A 16,515-nucleotide genomic window follows, 5' to 3' on the forward strand; every position below is an offset into this window, starting at 1 on the left:
CCGGGCCTGAGGATGCTAATGCTGGGGTGTTTTTCACCAATGGGTCCTGTTAGGAAATATATTTGGGAAATTCTAAATTAATGGAACTTCACTGGTTTATTAACTGCAGGGCTTTTCAGAGCCTTTACTATGCATCGTTAGTGCCCCAAATGTACTTGGCTTTCAAATCCTTTTTCCTCCCACGCATCTTGTGGATTTGGGACTCTACAGTATACACTGACTTAAAAACTTAAGAATGAGTATAGCCTACTCCAAAAATTTCTAGAAAACTTTCTTTATTCAGCATCATTGAATAATGGAGCTGTTCAAAAGAGGTTTTATTTCGGTTCTGCAACAAAAATGTGTTGAGCACACTGCTTGTCCTTTACGGACCAGCAATTTTTATACGATTATTTAATTTTGGTGTAAGGAAATCATTCACATATGGCTTTTTGTCTATTACTTTCTTTTTTGTTGTAATCATTATAAAATGAAAATCACTCAACACTACCATATTGTATTGAGTGATTGTTTTCTAAAGGCTTTTTAGGTATGAATAGCTGTTTTGTCTCTAAGCTAAATGGTGTCACTCCTTAGGCTTTCGACAGAGGTAGTTTTCCTTTGAATAGATATTTTGTCTCCTTTTCATTTTGCCAGCCTACCCTCTAATGTTTGAATAATATCTTGACGATTGCTCTCCTTTTCACTGGAGTAAATGAAGATTTGGTAATGTGATGTCTCAGGCCACAGAGCTCAAAAGCAGTGATTAGAAGCCAGTTGCTTATTTAGATTCTGGGCATGGAAAGGATGGAAAGAGGAGGCATGCCGGTCTCCGGAGGCGCTCCGTGACAACTTTGTATTGCGTGAACAGGCCCCGTGGGAGTTCTGAGAAAAGGAAGCAAATGGAGACGGGCACTGTGCGGAAGGCCGTCTGGGGGACGTGGAGTGCATGCTGACTGACTGGTACAGGAGGAATAACGCTGGCTGGTGCCCAGGAAAAGACTGACAGTGTTCCCTAAAAGGAGCTCCGTGATGTGGTTACGGTTTTCTTTAAGGCCTCCTTTTCACTATGAACTTGGCTTTTGGGGCAAGATCAAGCAATAATAGAGGCACTTTGATTTTTTTTTCGGCACAAAATTTTGAAGCTTATACCCTGCAAAATCTTCTTTATAGATTTTAACTTTTTTTTTCACTTTCTTCCTGAAGAGTTGGCAGTTCTAACCGAGTGACAACAGAATGAGTAGGGCATTCCTAAAAATAGGTGTCTGAACATTAGTGCCAATGAGCTCAGTGTTCTATGGAGCTTAGGGCAGTGATTGTAGAAGTGAGATCCTCAGACCTGCAGCATCAGCATCCCATGGGAAGTTGTTAGAAATGAAGATTCTCTATCCCACCACAGACTGACTGAATCAGCAAACCCGGCATCAAGGCCTGGAGATCTGTTTTTTCACAAGCCCCCATGAGTTGATTCTAATGTCCACTCATATTTGAAAACCACTTGCTTGGGGCGTATTTGAAAGCCTTTGGAGCTGTCTGCAAATGCCCTGAGACTACACGCAAGTGTGCGTGGATGGGTGCACACATGTCTTTGGGAGGAAGCAGAAGCAGTTTTCCTGGGGTCTCAGAACGACCCTGACCCCAACAACGTAGAAACCACTGTTGAAGTATCAGGAGCCAGACTCAGTGTTCCCAGTCATCACTCTCGTCTAATTTCTCAGTGTTCTCCACACGGAGATCTACGGTTCCATCTCAGGGAAGGGTCCCCTGCCTTCTTTTCCTGTTTCTGAGCATCCTTAGTATTGACTTTCATGTATTTATCAGCTTCCTGCTTCCTAAAGCACAGTGCCAGTAAATGTTTCATTCCAGAGACTTCAGGCCTGAATGTCTTAGGGTCAAAGGCCCTGTGTGTGTGGTGACTCAGAGATCGGCATCTACAATGCTTTGAAGTGAATATTGAGTTGTTTATTTCAGTCCGAGGTCACTCATGTTGCTCTGGAATATTTACTTGTGGGTTTATGAGCAGGGAAATCTAACCTGCTGTACTCTGACCAAATAAAGTACTGTGAGCATAACCTCACCATTCACTTGTTCAGCAAGCACTTACTGAGGGGCTTTGGTCTATGCTAGTCCATGAGGGAATCTTAGACACCCAGAGAGGATGCTCGTCCTGTCTGGAATGGGAAGAGAGGAGGTGGGCATGAATTAGGGGAGCTTGAGCTATAGAGCAACCAAATATACAAAGAAATAAAAATCAGAGACTTTAGAAAAAGAGTGACTAACTCTTCTTGGAGTCAGGACCTGGGGGGATAGCAATGTATGTGGAATCTGTCACAGAAAATATATTTTCATGGGATCTGTAGGATGAGAAGGAAAAACAGGCTTGAAGGTTAAGTATTTCCGGCTGGAAAAGCACTCTGATTAGGCAGTCATGAAGAAAATCACTATGTGCCCCAGGGATGGTGAGAGACTTCTGGTGCTTGGTATGGGAGAAGTACCTGATATATATATATATATACAGATAGATATAGATATAGATATAGATGATATAGATATGGGTCTGTTGTAGATGAGGAGTGACAAAAAAGGAGCCCTGAAAGTAGACGTGCGGACCAGAGTATCAGGAGTCTTATGTTCTAGGATAAGGAGTTAGAAGTTGTGAGCCCTATTTCTTAGTATCAGTGCCTCTCAATGTGGTTGTAACCTTAATTTTGTTGTGAAAACACTCCGATACTTTTAAAGATGAAACCATTCTAATATAAAATGTATAATTTATATTTGAATATAAAATATATTGGATTGGCCAAAAAGTTTGTTTAGTTTTTTTTCTGTACAACGGCTCTAGTAGTGCTCAGTTGTCTTTAAGTTCATTTGAAATAATTTTATTAGATTGTGTTGTGACAGCTGTCATATCAGTATGCATTTTTAAAAAACATAATAAAATTGGTGAATTTTTGTGCAGCCATTTTAATATTGAAGATGGAAGAAAATAGGCAACATTTTCAGCATATTAAGCTATATTATTTCAGGAAAGATAAAACACAACTGAATTGCAAAAAAAAAGATTTTTGCAGTGTGTGGAGAAGCTGCTGTGACTGATCGAATGTGTCAAAGTTTCTGATTGATTCATGAAATTTCTTGCTACTATTCACATTTTAGCCAAATAATTCTTTGCCGTGGATCTGTCTAATGCATTGGAAGCAGCAGTCCTGGCCTATACCCACTAGAAACCAATAGCAGGAGGTAGCCAACATTCTCAAAATATCCAAAGCAATAAAGTTATTGGTGAAAATGAAATATATGTCTTTCATTTTATGGAAAAAAAACTACACAGACTTTTTGATCAACCCAATAACTATATAAATATGATAGTATTTCTGCCAAAATTTCAAACCCTTTATTTGCATCGATGTCATTTTCTGCAACATGTACAGTTTTGTTTTCTTATTTCTTTTGCTTGGAATGTTTTTCCTCTGAAAGAAAGTAAGGGCATTAGAATTAACCAGCTGTTGAGCATGATCAATATCAAGAAACTAGTGCATGCTAACATTTTGTCCTATATTTTTCATAACAATCCTTCAGGTTTGTTATAAATTTTTCTTTGCCACACGATAAGAATTTCTCAGCACAGAAACCATGAAATGATTTACTAAAGCCATTAGTGGGGACACATATAAGTAAAATATGGATTCAAATACAAGTTCCTGCCAATTACTAGATATATGACCTTGTCATGGCAACTCAAACTGGGTCATTTCCCTGGAAAAAATCTTTGAGATAATGAGATTATGGCAGGATCAGACCATTTGTCTAGCTTGTCTTTGAAGAGGCCTAGGCAGGGAAAACAGGAAGATGTGGTTGTGATGGTCCCAGCACAGAAACAGACAGGAAGGAATAAGCTGCATCATGTGACAGATGGTAAGGATTCTGTCTGCTTCAGTTAATTGTAATGTTTTTAGAGAGGGACCTTGCCTTCATTTTTCTATTATTACCTTTTACATATAGTGAGCATCAGTTAATATTTAGAGAACTTGTGCATTTGCTGGTGTCTTGGAGATTGACCATTTGGTCTTAGCCAGATGTTGCTGTATTTCATCTGTAGAATCAGGAGCCTGCCATTGTGTGCTGAGGTGGGACAAGCCCGACCTGTAGGCAAGATGCCTGTGCTTTGTCCTGACTCAGAACCTCACTAGTTGTGTGGCCTTGGGCATGGTCCTCGACCCCGTGGCACCTGTTCCTGTACTTCCCATACCGGCGTGCAAGTGCACTGGAACAGGCCTCTGCATGCACAGGTGCACACACCTGGGAGAGAAATCATACTCTACTCGGGGGCTTGAGGGGAAAAAAGTGATCTATCCAAAAATCGTGATTAAATTATAGACTAGAAGGCAAAAATAATTTTTAAAATAGAAAACATTAAAACTCAGATAAATTTCAGACTCGTGGTTACCCCTTTATATATGCCCTGGATTCCAAGAAATGAGTTCAGTCTTTCCTGCTGGGGAGACAAACTTGGCAGAAATGCTTGAGAAGCAATGACCACTTGACCCTCATTTTGGGTGTCTTTTAAGTGGAGATGATGATAAAGCCAACATTCTAAATTTCTTGGAAGGATAAAGTAGGTCATGAATTTGAAAGGATTTTGAAAAATCTGAAGAATGTAATATACAAAAAGTGTAGTAAATTACTGTTGTTATACATAATGAAAAGATAGAAATCTCTATTTCATGAGGATGCATTCATCGAGACTTGATGAAAGTACGTGGGGATCGCCGGGATAGCAAGGCATCTCTGCAGGTTCCTTAGGAGGATACATGAAAGGAATTGCCTATTGTCTGCGTCATCCTGTTAAAATCCAACCTTCCCAGGAGCAAAAATTTTGCCTCGTGATTTGCTATGGTATCCCTGGTGCTTGGCATATCATACGTGCTCAGTAAATATTTGTGGAATTAATAAAGGGACTCAGAGTAATCGTTTCTATTACTAATAAGAACATTGGCCCCTAAATGCTTCTTACTCTGAGGAGGTGAGCTGGACTGCAGATGAACTGCATCAAGAACTCCTATTGTTTATGCTCCAGCAGCCTGGGTGGTGTCAAATATAAACAAAGCCTGGCACTAAAGCAGTAAGGACAGATTTTAATCAGTGATAAACTATTGCAATAGGGAAGAGGATCCACTGTGAATTGAACTCAACTTTGATGTGTGCAGAGGTAACTGGGCATTTTCAGAGGAGAATGAGTAATATGGGGGAGGAAAGCAGGGGTTGCGGGGTCTGAGTAGAGTCAGGGAAGTGGAAATTTACAAAAAAGCAGGAAGGGGACTTTGGTCCATGTGAATCCTTCCGGTCTGAATTTGGTAACTGGCCTCCCTGGAGTTAGGCTCCTGTTCTTCCACAGAGACCAGGAGGCGGGTCCCATCTTCAGGTGTTGGCTAGAACGGACAGAAGTTTCTTTGGCAGTCTTGGGCTTTCCCAGTCAGGAACTTAAGAGGGCTGCAGTCCTCGAGATGCGGCCTTGAGCTGTCAGAAATTATGCTAGTGTTTGTTCATAAAACCATGGTGGGGCTGTTTAATGTACGGAGGGGAGTGGACAAAATCATTTGCACTTAGAGTCTGCACCTCTGATGGGCCAAAGTTGAGGCCTTGTTGAGAAGAAGGCTCCACAGAGCATGACTAGAGTTTGCTTACAGAGAGAATCTTTGCTTCTCTTTGGAAACCAACTTAGTTTTGCTCCTTAGAGTTTTAACCTCCTTTAGGGCAAAAGATTGTTCAAAGGTCTAGAGCTGAGAGGGCTCAAGACTTTTAAACTCCTTGCTTCACCAAAAGCTCTCTAGATCTTTCCAGAGAATATTCCTTCAAAATTGGAGACAGCCTAATATCAGTTTTTACCAGTTGATTATGAGAAGAAATATGAAGAGAGGAAGAAAATCCTAGAGAAGAAAATATCTACGAAAAGATACCATGAGATCACATTAGAATTCAGTTATAGTTTGTTGGTCTCAGCAGATTCTGCCCTTCCTGGCAGTGGTGGTCCGAATCCTCGTCCTTCATCAACACCCTGACTCTCCTTGTACTGGGACAGTTTCTGGAGGAGGTTTGACCACTTCTTGGAAGTTAGAGACCAAAATGCACACAGTGCTGAAAGGAAACAGTAAATAATAGTCGTGGAAGGTCTCTGAATTCTTGGGGGTTGTAATTTGACCCTCTTGTTACTTAGGTGGAGACAAGATTTTAGAATTGTACCTTTGACAGTGTTTTCCGGCCTTTGATTTCTTAGTAGGTTGCAGGGCATTTCTGGGAGTACATGAAATTACCGTGTGACCTCTCCGTGCCTCAAACCTTTCCTTGTCATGGGAGAGGGAAGAAACTATTTCTCATCAGATAACTTGCTTGAGAGAATGATTTGTCAAAACAGAGTTAGTTTTGGTTTCGCCAGGGCCACATTCCTCATGCCCGTCTGTCACTAAGGAAACCACACTGCTCCCTGTGCGACCTTCTTTCTTGGGCACCTGCTTGCAAATACTCAGTAAGAGACACTAGAGATGTTTCAATAACTAGGGAATGTTCAAGGAGATTGTTTAATTCTAAGAAATCTCTCAGTTATCCTGAAGTGGGGTTCTTCCATTCACCTCTATCCTGTTCTTCATCTGCCGCCACTCATATGCCAGCTCCATCCTAGAAAGGTGAAAGGTACTCACACAAAGTTGAAAGTGGATAAGATCTTAGAAAATATCTTATATGACTCTTGTATTTTACCAAAGAAAAAATGAGGACCCAAAGGACAGGGTTCTTTCTTAAATCACAGCTCAACCAGATTCAATGTTAAGCCATGGTTTTACATTTCTTAGTAGGTGATACACACCGTAAAATGCGTCTCTTTCTTTGGGAGACACAAAGAAAACCCAGAGTATTGCTTTTGAATGAATAAGAAAAATAGAAAGGTTCACAACTAAGCAAACAAGGCAACATAAAGAGATACAGTAACAAAATTGAAGCACAGGAGGGATAATTCTTTTCAGTTGAGGGTGGCATTTTGTTAAAGAGATTAAACAGTAAAACAAATGTAACAGTAGAATGTGTATGGCCCAGCTTTGGGCACTGAGTAATTTGTAAAAACATATCTGTTCTACTTCTCTGTGATGCCCACGCAGCTATAACACAAGTCACCATCTCACCTATAAGCATATATAAAAACGTATAAATCTAAGGTCATTGGCATCAACACTGTAGCCTCTGTGCAGTAAAATTCTCCTTGGATAGCAAGTATTTTAATATGTATAGATTTTTTAAATTTATTCTCTCCACTGGTCAGAATTGAATTGATTTTAAACAATTTTTTATCACTACTTAAGCATGACTTGTTTATAGCCGAAAATAAACCAACTTGGTTAATTTCAAAGGCTGCTATGCTTTTATTTTATTCTTGTTTCCCTACCTAGAAGAAACTGTTTAATCTACCTGCAGTAAAACACCTAAATGTGTGCAGCCTATAAATAAAATGTAGGCAATAATCAAGGCACGTTCATGGAGTGCCAGTAAACTCTATTCTTTCAATATTAGTCACTAAATATGAGCACCAGGTGTACTGAGTAAGGCTCACGAGAGAGCTTGGAGTGGTAGCATTCCTGGGGTTGGCTGACCAATGCACTGATCAAATCCATGAAAAACTGTGTGAGAATTCAGAATTCAAGTGAAAATCCTCAGTAAATAGATGGGGTGGGGACAGGGGCCAGTGGCTGCATAATTAGAACTCAGGGCTAGTGGTGCAGATTGCCATACATCCTGAAGAGTTAGGACTGTTGGATTCATGAGACAAGTTAATTTCTGTGAGAGAATAAATATACAGACAATGCAAACAGAAGTAATAATAACAGCAGCAGCTAATCATGTTTGAACAAGAACTACATGATAAGCACATACTTACTCATAAATATCCCAGGGGATATTTTTATCAACGTTTTTCAAATGATAGGACCAATATCCAGAGACATTTGACAAATTTTCTGGAGTCATACAAACAATAAGTTGCAGGGACAGGACTGTGATGACTTTGACTCATTTGTCCCCTTTGCCTGGAATGTTCCTGATTTCAACTGTGAACCTCATCTATCTCAGGGACCCCTTGGTCCCAGGCGAACTGGAACAACAGGCCAAACTCACTGGCACCTATAACTCCTGGGCTTCAAACCTTACGCTTTTGATAGGTACGTTATACTGCTTCCACTGAGGGGAGATGAACCAAAAAGCAGAGAGGAGACCTCAGGAAAGGTTAATAACTTAAAAAATGGGAGAAGACTACAAGGTCCATATTTAAAGATCATGTCTGTATTCTCTGTCCATTTTATTCACAGTCCATAGTACTGTGTGTAGGACAGAGTAGATGCTCAATAACTATATGTATAAGGAGTGAATTGGCTGATGGATAGTTACTAGTGAATCAAATAATTGATGACTAAAGAAAGAGCACAAATGGGGCAATATTATATCCTGGAAGGGTCAAGCAAAGAGCCGTAGGCTAAAATAATAACAATATTTGTTAAATGAAGATTGCTGATTTTGAAAACTAATGGTGACGTGAACCTTCAGGACTTTGGCTTTGGGGAGGGTCACGTGGAAGCTTACAACCATATAGCAGAGGTACAACCATTAAATGAGGTAGCTGCTCATTGTAGACACTAGGAAGTAAGACCTGAATCCAGGAAGTAGATAAGGTAAGAGTGACCCTAAGCAAGATGTTTTCTTTTTCCCTTTGCTTAACAGAGAGTCTTCACAGTTAAAAGAAAATAGGAAGACTCACTGGAGAGTAATGAAAGTGCACACTGAGCCCAAAGAGGGACACCATAGGCTAGGGTTTCTTTCTGACTGCAGAAGGTCTGGAGGAGTAACAGGACTGAAGAGTTAGCATGGGGCAGGCCTGGGAACTTCTTCCTAAGAGATACATGATAGCGTCTCAAATAGATGAAGCCATAGTTCACCCATCTTTCAGTCTGTACCTTTTCAGGCCGAACCCATCATATGTCACCAGAGCAAGATGAGTTTGAATCCCTTGCTGTGCTGACACATCTCCTCTGATGTATCCTAAGTATGTGAACCCACTCTCAACAGTCTATACTCTAAATGGCATGTGATATATCCAAATGTGGCATGGTTAGCACATGCCAGAGTGTGGCTGTTGTCTCTTCTGTTCTGACCTGAAACATACCATGCAGTTTGAAATTTCATTATCCTTGCATTTTGCAAGCCCTCTCAGGCCTCAGATGTTTCTGCTTGTTTCTTTCACCTACTTTGCCAATGTGTATACTTCTGTCTGTAATTTTCTCCGCCACCGTGAAGGAAGTGATGCCACTTTGCTATGGGAGAGGCATCTGTGCTCTGTCTTGTTTATCGTTAATAAACCCCCAGGATCTGTTCTCATCTTCAAGCCACTAATATCTGGTAATGATTTCCCAGTCAGAGCACTCACAGCTGGATAGTCAAACCCCAGGTTAAATTTTGTTTGACACATCACCTGTTTTGAGTTTGAAAGTAAAATTAGATGTGTTGTGAAAAATGACTCAAGAAAAAGGAAAGGGGGGTAAAAAAAGTTCTCTCCTTTAACCAAACTGCTACCAAACCACTGGGGAAAAAATGTTTCCCTTGATCTCTGAAATCAACCTGTAGAAGAAGTCCCAGCTCCTGAGGCAGATACCATTACAGCTGTTATGCTATTAAAACTTCCGCAAAGCCATTTTTCTTGAAGAGTAGGAAAATTGTTTGGGGCTAGGTTGGGATTGGTTTGCTTGTTGCTGATATAAATATCCCTGAATTGTATTTTCTTACATACTCAAGTGACCTAAGAACCTCAAATTAAAGAACAAAGCAGATTGACTAAAGCACAATCAGACATTTTTTAAAGCAAAATTGAGTACGATAATAGCTTTCAGAAATTGTGAAAATATCAATGCAAGAGAATGACTTCTAATGTAAGCTTAGACATGGAATTTTATTGGGAAAAAATCTCATCTGGGCATGAAGCATTTAAATAATGAATTTACAAGGAGCAACACAAGGAAATCAGAGAGAGCCATTACTTAAAATAAGAAGAAAAAAATGAGTACCCTTTAATGATTATAGATCTAAGTGTGGAATACTTTGCCTGGTGTTTGTTTCATTGCCTGTCTGTCGTTTGTGGTCTGATGATGTGGGTAAGTATCCTGGGTGAATGTCTTTGTTTGCTCAGCAGAGAACAACAGTTGCTCTATGTAAATAGGGTGCCGCCTCCCTTTGGATCTGGATGCCTTGGGATATGTGTAATAGATTACGTTGGTTTTGTGCAGAGCAAACAGGTCTGTATTACCAAGAATATGAATAATGTCGGTTTCTATAATTGCTAACATCTGGCTTTCCATAAATCTGTTAAATTGCACGGAAGCAGAATTAGATTTCTGTGTCATAAGTAAAGCAATTACATGGAACTCTGTAGGCAATATGGTCCTAGATTAAAATGTGAAATCCTTTCCTTCTGGAGCGACAAAAGCAAATTCGAGTTTTGCACCTTGTTTTTCGTGCACACATGAGGTGTGTTCATCTTTATGCTCAGGTTTCTTAATTTATAAGAGGGAAACGCTGCCAGTATGTTTGCAACTTTGTGGTGCAAATAACCAAATGTTGACAAAGCATATTCTACTTGGGCATTAATTGTCTGTTTAGACATTTTAGAGACCATAAATTAACTATTCTTTTGTAGACGCTGTGGCTCTGTTGAAATTACTCTTCCAGACAATTTGTTTGGTGATTTGTTAATAGGCCTTCCTCTGCCCTTTTATTCAAGTATTTGACAAGAGACCGGGGAGGGGAGAGCGAGGGGAAGGCTGCCTTGCTATTTCAGTGTGGCGCCTGTTTTGCTGTATTTGTCACTTTGAACCAGACCTAAGGACTTTTCCAGATGAAAACTTAACAATTAAATGTACTCCCTGAAAGAGAGCATTGTGGTTATGTCTTAAGATTATTGAATAATACAGAGAATAAATTTTGGCAAAGTAGGCTCTATAATAGTATCAGTCTGTAAATGTTCTGAATTTAAGTAGTTTAACTACATTGAATGTCCACAGTGTATTTACTGTGCTGTAGTTGGCACTGAGAAGAGAAAAATGAGAATATTTAGTTTCTGCATTTAATAAGCTCACTAGTTATCTATGGAGATGGAAATATTACACATGTAACTCCTGCCCTGACCACCAGTGGCTCATTTGGTTGGAGCATCATGCCAAAAGTTTGTAGGTTCAATTCCTGGTCAGGGCACATGCCTAGGTTGCAGGTTCAATCCCTGGTCAGGGCATGTGTGGGATGCAACAGATCTATGTTTCTCTTTCACATGAATCTCTCTCTCTCTCTCTCTCTCTCTCTCTCTCTCTCCCCCCTCCTTCTCTCTCATTCTCTTCCTCTCTCTCAAAAAAAAATTAATAAACATAGACTTGGGTGAGGATTAAAACATTTTCTTTTAAAAACCAGGTAACTCCTAAGAGATGATGCAAGGAGGGCAGTGTGTGTGAGATACAGAGAAAGCAAAATGTCAGTAGTGACTGTCTTGCAGACAGAGGGGTGGTGGCATTCGATCCCAGTTTTGATGCATGCAGGGGAGCAAAGATAGCACAGGAAGGAAAGTGATCACCTTTTCAATGAAGTAACCTATACCCTAGCCCATTTCACATATGCTGAGAAAAAGTAGCCGTAGGGGAAAGTCCTCACATACTAAGAAAAGGCATGTGTGAAGTCACAGACAGGAAACAACATGCTCTGTGTGTCACCTATTGCCTTTCAGTGGAAAGGGGCAAAGACAGAAGGTAACAATTGAAGTGTGAGACTGGGGCTTATATGATCTGCTAGGAGTTTGAACCTTTTATTATAAGCACCAGAGGACCACTGAGAGGTGGTGAGCCATGGGGTGACATGCACAGATTTGCTTTTGGAACAGCACTCACCTGTGGAAGGTGTTTAGAGCAATGATTCTCAGCTGGCCAAATGGAGCCCAGATGTCCGGATCCTACTTTTTGCCAGTTAAGTCATTCTCTAACAGTGGTGACCTGGCCACCAGTACTTTGTAATAGTTCCCCCAATGTTCTTTATTGGATCCACAATTAAAAATCACTGAATTAGAGTGAGAAGTGGCTACAGTCAGGGAGATGAGAAAGGAGGCTAATGCAGTAGTCCCAGTGATAAGTGTGAAGATCTGAGCTATCAGAGAATCCAAAGAAATCTGAATTTTATTTTGTATGAGCATGTAATAGGATGAATTATGGGTTCAGCTATCAGTGTACTCTCTGTGTCTCCTAGACATAGAAACTCAATTATAAATGTGATGAGAGAAGTGTAAGATTGAGTATAGTAATTGTTACTTCAGCGAAAACTGGGGAGTAAGAATAATGCAGAAGTGTCACTTCGGTATTGTCACCTGAATAGAATTCTGGGCACCACCTACTGCCGCTGCAGTGGGAGCTCAGAAGAGGTGAATGGTGGCAATGAATTGGCATCCTGCTGGGGAGGTGAGGCTTGAACTTGGTCTTAAATATTTACATTTATTAAATCAAGAAACAAACATCGACAGAGTCCTTATTACATTATCTACGTTTTTATTTTTAAACAGCCATGGATTAAGTGCGTGTGGTTTTACACAGGAGAGAAACGGGGGTCAGAGTGGCTCAATGCTGTGATCCAGGACATACAGTGCGATAGGTAATACAGCCTGTGCAGAGTAAGCACTCGATTACATGGTCAAGTTCGCTTTCTAATATGGCCCCCTGACTCCCACATTCAATGCTACTTATATACAGCTGGGAAGATTCAGAGTGTAGAGGAAGAGGACTGAGGACATGAGAGAGGTTTGAGGCAGGAGCATCTTATGGTAAAATGGGTGGGGGGTGACATGGGCATGACCAGGGACAATGAGGCAGTAAGTGAGGCCCGATTGTAGTTGACCTGGAACCTAAGCATCCTAATTTGGGATTATTTCCAGTTTTCAAAGAAGGAATCACTGTTAACTAAATGTCTTGACTGAGGCTACAACTGGTGAGAAAAAGACAAAAAGTAAATCTCGCCATGAATTAGCTTCTAGAAATGTTATTGGAATTCCTTAACATCTTCTACTTTGTGCCACTGCTGTGAAGCCAAGTTTTATACCAGTACAGTGCGTGCATTCAGACAGGAAGGATGGGTCATTTATCTCTCAAGCTTTTTAAGTCACAGGAGTTTCAAAGTTCTAGCAAACTTTGACTAATTATACCATTCTCAAAATTTTAACCAAAAGTACTAAAGAGGATTCACATAAGATCTTATCCTTAAAAATGTGTTGCAGTGTCTAGAGGGTGAATAGTTGAACGTATATTAAACCACAGAACGTACTGAAAGATGGCACAGACCTTTCGACCTGGAGGTGGCACAGGACAGTGGGAGGACTCCAGCGCATCCGTCAGGAGGCTCAGGGCCCAATTCTTGCTTTAACATGTACTAGCGGTGTGACCACTTAGCTGTCTCTGTACATTAGTTTCTTTTGTAAATTGAGAATAATTATTTTTGTCTTGCAATTCTATGGCATAATTCATGAGAAAGAGCCTTGGAAAATTTTGAAACAATAACTAAATATAAAGTAGAGCAGTAAAATTAATATTATGCTTTTGAGCATTTTATCGCTTTGAGCACTTTAGGGGGAAATGCTAATGACAATTATATTCTCCCTAATTTAGTCCATAATCCTTAACCAAGTGTGTGCAACCTTATACATGTTTCAAGTGAAATTCAGAATATAGAATACGCTAATTTACACTGTTCTTATTCTGACTTACCAGTAGTCAAATGCATGCACTACTGTGTATCCTTATTGCCTTCACAAGGACAGTGTCTTACAGGTTATGGAACACTTAGAGCACCTAATGTGCAAAGAACATTGTGCATAGTGACCTTCTGTTAAAAATTGATCAGAATCAATCTTGTCACCTGAAGGATATTTGAAGGGCATGACAGTAGCTTCATCAGTGGGGTAGAAAACTCTGATAGACAAATGACCAATGTCCTCAAATAGCATGAAATTGTCTTAAATAAGAAAAACCAAGTAAACTGCTCTTGAGTGGTCTTAGAACTAGTGCCAAGAAATAGAAGCTACCAGTTAATATGTTTCATTTTAATTCAAGGAAGACATTTCTAAAAGAGTAATCCAGTGATGGAATTGGCTGCCTTGTGAGGTAATAGATTATCCTCTGGGACTGGACAGCCATGTTTGGATTGTTATTTAAGGTCACTTGAGCTTTGAATGTCTGGGAGGGCTGATTGGATTTATGTTTTTTTCCCATAGTTGGATATCAATGAAAAACAACAAAATATGTCTGTCTTTCATCAACATCCATGCCATACCCTACTGTAGCTCTGAGATGTTTTCTTATGTGGTAAAAGTTCTGCTGGCCACTAGGAGGGTGAGACTCGATTAGGAAAGCATTTCCCAAGAATTTCATCTTTTCATCCTTGGCGCCAGGAGCTTCGGGCAGTTTACCTGGCTCAGGGTTGCCATAGTTACCCATTTGCTCCTACTCAGTGGCTAATCTAGTCCCATCTTGTCTAAAAGACCCAGATCTCCATCAGGTGTATCTACACTGTTAATGGATTAGCAGTGTTTACGGTCTCTGGATAGTAGAGTCCTTGAGAATATTCTAGAGTTAATTCAGAGCCGCTACTAGATAATTTAGCAACTGCAATGAAACAGGTGCAAGTTTGAATCTCAGACCTCCCATTTATAGCTGTGTGACTGAGCATGATTATGAACAATTCTGTGAGCTTCAGCTCTGTCAGTTGCAAACTAGTGATAAGAACAGATCCTCCAACATGGAGCTGCCTTGTGGAGTAAATGAGGTAATGCCTTGTACCTGGCACAAGGTAAATGTTCAGTAATTTAATTAATGCTATTGTAAATGTTACTTTCTAATCATTGGCTAGATTGAAAAGCTCTGTGCTTTCTTTATTGCAGACATTGATGAATGTGCCTTACGAACACATACCTGCTGGAATGATTCTGCCTGTATCAACTTGGCAGGGGGCTTTGACTGCCTCTGTCCCGCTGGGCCCTCCTGCTCTGGGGACTGCCCCCATGAAGGAGGACTGAAGCGCAATGGGCAAGTGTGGACCCTGAAAGAAGACAGGTGTTCTGTCTGTTCCTGCAAGGTAAGACTGATGTAGTGCTGCAGAAATGGTAACTGTACTTTCTCTTCTTCCCTCTTTTCTCTTCCTTGCCACCTTTTCCCCCCAGCTTATTAACTCACAGATGTCCTCTAGTTCCTGAAAAGGCTTCTCCTGTTCTCATCCATGCTGCAGCTAATGATGGTGCTGAGTGGCAGGTATACCTGCTCCTAGTGAGAAGTGAGGTGTAGGTTTGGGAAGCGACTGCAGAGCACAGGGGTTGCAGGGCAGAGTTAGCAGTCCCAGTAAGAGCCTGCAGTGCCCTTAAGGGGGTTTGGGTGAGAGCTTTAATGACCCCTCATCCCACACTTGTGCAAACTTACTAATTAAAACTACCCTTTGCCTGAAATGATCACCTGTAGGAACTTGCTCACTTTGGTGGCGACCCCATCCAGAAAAGCAAGGCTCAGAGACTTGCCTCCAGTGGTCAGAGACAGGCCGACCTCCATACTGAACAAATGATAATGATAATACAGAGGCCTTCTGGTAAATGATTTCTTCTTTGTTGTTTTCAGTGCCAGGCTATTCCTCACATTAAGATGTTCGGAATTGAGTTTAATGCTTATGGAAATAAAATTCTGTCTTCGACTGGTTTTGCTTTATGCTTTGCAAAGTGAGCCTATCAAAGTGTTTAATTCCCTTGTGCTTTATTTCATCTTTTGTTGATCTTGCCTTTTCATTTTCCTTTGATAGTGCTTTGCTGTAGCTCTTGCATTGTATTGTTATGTCTTTTCAATGAGACTGTTTAATCTTGGGCTTTATGGGCTTAGGAAGCATAAGAAATTACTTGTTTAGTAGCCTCTTAGAGAGCTGGTCTCCTGAGAAATTCAGAGTGCCTCCTAGAAACAGTTCAAATGAACCCTGAAAAGCTCCAATTCATTTACCTGCCTTCTAGTCTGTTACATCTCCAACAGACCTGGGGGCACCAACTTAAGAGAGCTTAAGGTCATGCTCTCTTAAGGAGTCAGTCTTTGGGTCATGACCCCACGATGCCCATCTTTTTCCTAGTATATAAACCTAGTTCAATGCATCCAAACTTCTGTCTCTTACCCCCATTTTCAGAGCACCTCCCACATACCAAGTACCCTGTAATTTAAAAACAGCATCACATTTAATATAGTTCAACTTTGAAAAATGAAGAAACCAACTTTTTAAGTTTTAAGGCAAGTAATGTGTCCTAAGATCTTAAGATATCAATATTTAAGCTGGGACTTGAATTCTACTTTCTTGCCCCAAATTTCATAGTTTTCTCATCTTACCATGTATTCTGTAACACCATACAGGTGACATCTGCTGATACAGTTGATTTATGAGAAACCAGTTAAGCAATCAGTTAATCCA

General features: G+C 40.5%; 1 protein-coding gene and 1 long non-coding RNA gene across 3 annotated transcripts in view; one reads left to right on the plus strand and one right to left on the minus strand.

The window, feature by feature from the left end:
- NELL1 (neural EGFL like 1) overlaps nucleotides 1-16,515 on the plus strand; it is a 727,165-nt gene that overhangs the window by 685,086 nt on the left and 25,564 nt on the right. For both annotated transcript variants that reach the window (XM_045825346.1, XM_045825347.1), the window contains one exon: nucleotides 14,966-15,159. In XM_045825346.1, the coding sequence (XP_045681302.1) occupies nucleotides 14,966-15,159 (194 nt within the window). The remainder of the gene's footprint in view (nucleotides 1-14,965; nucleotides 15,160-16,515) is intronic.
- The window catches only part of LOC123810013, a 126,053-nt gene that overhangs the window by 44,759 nt on the left and 64,779 nt on the right, over nucleotides 1-16,515 (minus strand). The gene's annotated exons all lie outside the window — the stretch shown is intronic.

The sequence above is a fragment of the Phyllostomus hastatus genome, unplaced genomic scaffold (assembly GCF_019186645.2).
Source record: "Phyllostomus hastatus isolate PE091 unplaced genomic scaffold, TTU_PhHast_1.1 phas_scaffold_585, whole genome shotgun sequence".
Classification (NCBI taxonomy): domain Eukaryota; kingdom Metazoa; phylum Chordata; class Mammalia; order Chiroptera; family Phyllostomidae; genus Phyllostomus; species Phyllostomus hastatus.